This window comes from Quercus suber, unplaced genomic scaffold, assembly GCF_002906115.3.
Source record: "Quercus suber isolate HL8 unplaced genomic scaffold, Cork oak 2.0 scaffold_167, whole genome shotgun sequence".
NCBI classification, from domain to species: Eukaryota; Viridiplantae; Streptophyta; class Magnoliopsida; order Fagales; family Fagaceae; genus Quercus; species Quercus suber.
The window spans coordinates 115,122-122,651 of NW_027071804.1; the positions used below are offsets into that span (position 1 = coordinate 115,122).

The 7,530-nt window shown below is 34.1% G+C and overlaps 1 protein-coding gene across 1 annotated transcript; it reads left to right on the top strand.

Moving 5' to 3' along the window:
• Positions 1 to 5,096: 5,096 nt before the first annotated feature.
• LOC136066183 (growth-regulating factor 1-like) lies at positions 5,097 to 7,278 on the top strand. Its single transcript, XM_065770062.1, has 3 exons — positions 5,097 to 5,748; positions 6,251 to 6,475; positions 6,796 to 7,278. The coding sequence occupies exons 1-3, from the start codon at positions 5,343 to 5,345 to the stop codon at positions 7,155 to 7,157; spliced, it is 993 nt and encodes a 330-aa protein (XP_065626134.1). The 5' UTR covers positions 5,097 to 5,342; the 3' UTR covers positions 7,158 to 7,278.
• The last annotated feature ends 252 nt before the right edge of the window (positions 7,279 to 7,530 follow it).

Sequence of the window (7,530 nt, forward strand, 5' to 3'; positions counted from 1 at the left end):
TTGTAATTGTTTTAATTTTGTTCATTGTATTTTATGGATTTTATTGTATTGAGTTTAGTATTAAGTTGGTGAAGACTCAAGCTTAATTGAAGAATCAGTGCATTTCGTGAGAAGTTCATGAGAAGGGTTCCCACGAAAAGGGCATGTAAGAAGCACATGACTGGAAGCTGAAGAGTCGTGCCAAGTTGTCGTTTTCGCGAGTGTCCCGTGGGTAAAGCCTTCCTGCGACGGTAGTAGCGAAACATTCTCCCTGGAGGATTTTGAAGTGTGACTTTCTTACCCTTCACCTATATTATATATACCCTCATTACTCACAAATGTATGAGAGACCATTCAGAGAGAAAAATCCTAGATAGGTTTTCTACAACACACACGCCCATCTTTTAGAGAGAGAGCTACTCATCCTTAGTGAGAAATCATTGTAGCCTCTTCTCCTTCCCTCTCCCATTGTCATACCTTGAAAGGAGATTTGTACCTGAACACAACCTACATTTATTCAGAGTGTAGAGAGTGTTTTGGAGTTTGGGAAGTTTTGGGGATTTGCCAAAAGAAGTCGGTGAGGCTTGGTGGATGCAATTGGGCGTATAGCGGGATCCGGAAAGTTAGACAAGACACGGTTCCGAGAAGCATTATTAGAGTAGGAGCTTGGAGGGCTTAGGTACATTGAGTAGATTAGGCTTGGAGGGTCTCTTGCTAACTCATGTATCCCAACTGACTATCTAGTAGATCGATTACCGCTTAGAGGGCGGCGGAGAGGTTTTTTGCCGAGTTCTTTGGTTTCCTCTTGATAACACATCAGTGTGTTATCTTGTGTTTGAATCTTTATTCCCTACTCTTTACGTTCCATTTTACTGTTGTGTTTTAAGTTTATAAATTATAGTAGCTTGTTTGTTTATCTACTCACATTTACACTATTCTGCATTTAGTATTAAGTTAGTATAAAACAATCGAGCCGTAACTTTAATTTGGGGGTCTAAACAGCTCTTGTGTTTTTAACACATTTTCGATTAAACCCACACCACCATCGCCGATCAAGCCGGAAATACCTAGCCCCATGGACACCCAGAACAACCCGATCAAACCCACATAACCATTGCAGATCAAGCTAGAAAAACCTAGCCCCACAAAAACCCAATCAAACCCACTCCACCATTGCCGATCAAACCCACACCACCATCATCGATCAAACAACAAAGAGAGAGAGAGAGAGAGAGAGAGAGAGAGAGAGATTAAGATTTAAGAGAGAGTGAGGGATCAAAGGAAGAAGAAAAAGAAAAATACAAACACAAACATGCATCGTGAGAAAGAAAAAGAGAAAGAGAGGATCTGGAATTGAAATGGAAGAAGAAAAGGAAAGATCATAAATTTATACAAAATAGGTTTTTTTAAATGGTGGAGAGAGGACTCAAGGGCATTGATGCATTATTTTTGAAATCTTCAATAATTTAAATTTCTAGGCAATCAAATATGTTTAGGGAAGAATTGGAAGAATATGAACAGTCATGTTCTTCCCAAAAACTAATGATTTTTGTTAATTTAATTAATTAATGTGTGATTATATTATTATTTTTATTCTACTGTTAGCCACGTCGGCTTTTGCCGTTAGTTGGGTGACAGAAAAGACTTAAATGTCAGGCATTAATTGGTTTATGGACTAAAAGTAGTAAAAATAAAATGTAGGGATCAAAATAAAAAAAGTGTAAAATTTAGGGACTAAAAGTGCATTTACATCTTCTTTCATTTATGCTATTAGCAAAGTAATAGATATTATCAACCTTAAATTTTGTTTTCTTTTAATAAACACTGTAGGATTTGATTTTGGGAATATAGTATTTGATAGATATTATAATAGTATTTATTAATAAGTTAAGATATAATTGATTTTTAGTGTAAGAGAAACTCCAAGTTTTTTTTTTTTTGAGAGGAAGAAACTCCTACTTAAGTCTCTTACTTGACGACAAGAAATATTACCATTTAAACTATGGAGAACCCTCTTCCAACCTTAATGTTTATTGTTGATTAAAAAAAAAATTAACAACTAAAATCTAGGTAGCTATTATCAACCATACTAATTGCATATGAATATTCCAACAATTTTCATATTATATTTATGCACCCATATATTCGCATTTCATCAATTTGTTTCGTTATGCCATGGGCATGAACATAAAGATAGATATAATATCATTATGGTCAATGTCTCTGTTCTCATAAGTCATGAGTCATGACAGGCCATTCGATTCATCATGTTCTCATCCAAAGTCCCTTTGCCTCCACAACAACCCTGTCCCTAATAATATCCAACAATAAGTTTTTCGCAAAAAGGCTAATCCAATTGTTTTGCTTGAGCATTATAATTGGTGCAAGCATTTTGCTAAAATGCTAATTTATAGTAAAAGTCAAGGACATCGGTAGAGTTAAATGGCATAATTTTTTGCTGCGGAGCTACAATGCACATCTTTGCCTGTGTTAAAAAAAAAAAAAAAAAAAAAAAAAACAACAATATTTTATTGTGTCACTGCTATAGCTCAGATTATTTATTGTAATGGTTATTGTTTATTGCAGTAAATATATTATTTTATTGTGTTAAATGCTAAAATATAAGTACTAATGTTTGGATTTTGTTAAATAAGATAGTAATATATATAAAGTAGTTTTTTATTGTGCTAAATTGCTAAATTTTTGGCACTACCAATACTAGCTTTTTCAAAATTGCAACATCAACCAAATGTACATGGTAACTTTTAATCCTAGTGTTTCGTGAGATGATGTCAAATGGCGATACAATCATCTTCATGACTCATGAGTTTTAAAAGGATTAAAGGATATACTATTCCAGCAAGTATCTTTGTAGATTTACTACATAATCAATGATGCTTCACCATTCTAAGTTATTACCCTTTTTCCCCTTAATTTCTTTTGATCATCTTCTTATTAGTCTCCTTTTCACTTAAAAAAAAACCTTATATAAACAAGTTAGTTTTTATTTTTATTTTTAAATCTAATCCAAAATTTACACAAATGGTTGTCTGGATTATCTTTTTGTTCTTAGAAAAAATGAAATTTTAAAAAATTATACATAAGAAATAAACTAATAAAGATGATATCTTAATTTCTTCTTACCGCAAGAACAAAAAGACATAAATTTGTCAAGAGTTTTGAAACTTACTTCACACTTCCTCACACACAGCAATTGAGGGTTTGCTGTTTAGAGTAAAAATGCTCGAACTGCGAAATTCTATAGAAATATACTGAAATTATTTTTAAAAAAAAAAAGGAAAAAAAGAAAGAAGACATGAATCTTTAGCAAGGACTTTTGTGGAAATCAACCAAGTTAAGTATGACATGAAGGATATTGTCATGCCATTTCTTGTCCAAGAATCTTGTTGTTGTAGTACTGTGAAAGATTAGATTTGATATTTTGCGAGCGAATTTTGGAAGAACTCCAGAATCTTTGTTGGGATGAGAACAACAAGAGTAGGTTTACCGTATGCCTTTGTCATTCTCAATCCGGTTAAGGCCTAGGGGTATTTTAGTCAATTTCTCAGTCGATTGGCAATGTACGTATACCCCAAAGTCCAAACAATGACCAGCTCAGGGAGATTCGTCATTCTCTTTTACGTTTTGCCCGGTTCAGATTTATGTAACCTAAGATTTTTTTTAAATATTTTCTAAATTAGCTAGTCAAATATATAGTTGAATTTAGTTATTTTTTCTAAACGATAGTAGTGTTACTTATGTTTTATTGGTTCATAGATCATATAACTAGATGTTTAAATTAATTAGGAATACTTAAAGTACTAAACGCAAGTTTTGCCCAATAATAAATATGTTCTCAATAAATTTTTTTATTTTTCCATTTAGTTCAGATACAGAGGAGTTTTTTAATATAATATTTTATCAGATGTTAATTAATTTAAAATTTAAAATAGTATGATGCTATATATATTTTTAAATTTATAGTGTTTAATCTCAATCATGAAATAGACCCATTTAAATGGAGATAATTCTTTTTTGTCAGTATAAATAGGGGTGTCAATGTTTGACTCAACTCGCGAACACGACACGAACCCGACACGGGTTTTTTCGGGTTAGGGTTGGGCCTTAATGGGTTTGGGTTATAAACGGGTTGACCCGAAAGTGACACGATAAGAAACGGGTCATAAACGAGTTAACCCGTGTAACCCGCAATAGACACGTTTGACACGCCAATTTATTTGTGTCAACCCGAAATGACTCACTTAAGACAACCCGTTTAACTCATATAACAAATAAAATATTTATTTTATTTTAGATTTGTCAAATACCTTTTATATCCAACATATATTTTAAATTTAAAAAGAAAAGTGAGTAATTACAAAAATTTACAAGGAATATAATTGAAATTTGAAACTTTACAGACCCTAGAATTACTAATACTTTTTTTTTTTTTGCCATAGAACTTACACAAATGAAATTGGATAAGCTTGTGGAAGATGTTATAAATTTGGACATCAACAAAGAATCTATGGATGATAATCGTAGTCATAGTCAGGATTAGTCTACTGTTTGCTCAAATTCTTTCAATATTGATACTTAGCATTTGGCGAGTTCTAAGAATATTATATTTTTGTTGAACTATGTTATTTTATTTTTGTGAAACTTTGTTATTTTGAATTTGGGTTGAAGTGTATGCACTTATTTTGGAGTGTAAAAAACTTATTTCTAGATGAATGTTATATTTTTGTTGAACTATATTCTTTTGAATGTGGTTTGAAAACTTGATGAATGTGTATGCACTTACCTTGACACGCTAACCCGAATTGACACCCTAAGTATAAATGATATCTTTTGAGTTTGAATCAACTTATTCTTAATGTTATTTTATTTAAAAAATAATTTAAATAGAAATGTTTTAAGTTAAAAAAAAAAAAAAAAAAAAAAAAAAAACTGGGTCAAACATATTTATTTTACCAAGAATGTTTTTTACCCTAAAACTTTCTAATATCCTTCAAATAAAAAATGGATAAACTTGTGAGAGTGCCTATTATAAAACTTAAAAGCACAATAATATGTTATGTGTCTGAGAACGAGTGTTTGGTTTGGTACTATAGCTTTGTCTGCTCCTCAGTTTTAAGTTTCAACTCTCTCGCACACACGATCTCTCTCTCTCTCTCTCTCTCTCTCTCTCCAATTATTCTTTTCCTTCTCAAAGCTTACTTAAAAACTCAGCTCAACAAAGTACAAAACCCACGCTTCATCAGATGCGCCTCTCTTCCTCTTTTTTCCATCTATTTGAAGCTTAACCTCTCCTCCTCTTCATGATGCTTAATAGAGTCTTGTAGAATGGTAGTATCTCCAAAATGGATTTTGGGGTAATGGGTTTGGAGGATTTGGTAGGTCCTGAAGGTAGAGGAGGTTCTTCCAAGGTCTCAGACCCTGAAACCAAGCCAAAGGGTCTTGGATCTGGGTTAGTTAAGCAACACAAATCTGGGGCTGGTGAAGATGACTGGAAGAGTTCTAAAATGGCTAAAAGTGATAGTCTTTTAGCTTACAAGACAATGTCATTGCACCAGGGCACTCCTTTATTGAGATCTAATACTTTGCCCATTTCTGATAATCGCCAACAGGAGCTTATGCTGAGCTTCTCTTCGGTCAAATCAGAGGTTCCTTTTCTAAGTAAGGATGGTGGACTAGTGGATAAAGCCACACACAACTCAGTTTTCCCTTACTACCAACGCACACCTTCTGCTTACTCTAGAAATGCAGGTAATCCTCTAACACGATCTTTGCTGTGGTTTGAGTTGAGTATGCTTCGTTTTGGGGAATATTTGTATTTGGTTTTGTGAGATGAGGTATGGGGAAGACAGAGATTTAAGCACATTATTCTAGTACCAAAGATGGGTTCTGCTAAAAAAGTTATTAGGTGGCTTCATTTTCATGTTTGGTGCGGGTCTTTTTCATTGTTATTTGTTGAAAAATTTTAGTTTGTGTCTTGTCAAGCATAAAGGGTGGAGTTTTCCTTGTATTATATATTTGGTACTTCTGCTTTAAATTAGTTTTGGTATAATTTTCAACGCTCTCAGACTGATGGAAACCAAAGGGGAAAAGGGCAAGAAAGGATAGGAAATATATTATGACTAGTGGATAAGACTTTCTTGGTTTTCTCTGTTTCTTTAGTGTGTGTGTGTGTGTGTGTGTTTTTTTTTTTCATATTATGTGTGATTCCTGTACAAGTTATGGGCAAGTTATTTACATTGTCTTTTTTCAGCTTATGGTTCTGGAAGCTTGAATTCAAGCATGCATGGGAGTTTTGCTGGAGTTAGGGGACCATTTACTCCATCTCAGTGGATAGAGCTAGAGCATCAGGCCTTGATCTACAAGTACATCACATCAAATGTGGCTGTGCCCTCCAATTTGCTCTTCCCTCTCAAGAGATCCCTCTACCCTTATGGCTTGTCTGGCTCAGCTACTGGATCTTCGCCTTACAATTCATGTAATTTCTTATATATTCGTTACATTTTGGTACCCCATTTGTGTATGTCATCTTACTTTACTGTTATATGTTAAGTATTGACTGCTATTTCTTGTACTGTTATATATTACAGCATCAGCAGTGATCTCCAAGCTTTTAGCTAATTTTTGGTAGAAAGTTTTATCCAATATTCAAGATATGCTGTGTTTTTAAGCTACAAAGTGATACTGTCTTTGATGCAGAATTCATTTTCTTCTTTTTTTCCCCCCTTTTTTTCTGATTAGTCTTTTTCCTTAATCCCTATCATTTTATTGGTGTTTTTCATTTTGAATTTTATGCAGTGGGTTGGGGCTCTTTCCATCTAGGTTTCTCTGGCAATACCGATCCTGAGCCTGGAAGGTGTCGTCGAACGGATGGAAAGAAATGGCGGTGCTCAAGAGATGCTGTTGCCGACCAGAAGTACTGTGAAAGGCACATAAATCGGGGCCGCCATCGTTCAAGAAAGCCTGTGGAAGGCCAAACTGGCCATGCTGCCCCTGGGGCCACTAATTCGAAAGTTGTACCGGGGACTTCCTCACTGTCAACAGTGGTAATTCCCAGCAGTGGTGCATCCAACAACCTTGCTATGACACAGCACCAGTTCAAGAACTTGCAGCCTGGTGGTGCTTCCAATCCTTCTGCGGATGCCCTTGTCAGCAGGTGAAAAATAAAAATACTTTGTGAATTAGAGCTTCCTTTATCTGTTTAGTTCTTAGTTTATACCTTTTAAGTTTTGAGCTAAGAAGACATTTAATTTAAAACAGTTTGCATACTTGCACTCTTTATTTACTTGCTTCACTTTACTTTAAAGTAGACCCCATCGTTTTATCTTTACTTTGGTGAAAGTGACTAGTCCTTATGGTTGAGGCTTAGGATTCCTTTATTTTTTTATTTTTTTTTATTAATATATCCTCCGTTTCCAATATCTTTGGATAATTGAATAGAGGCCTTTATGGTAGACATTATAGAGGTTATAATGATACTTAATGGTACTTGTAAGCTGCTTCCTTTTCCTTGGCCACTTTTTTTTTTTTTTT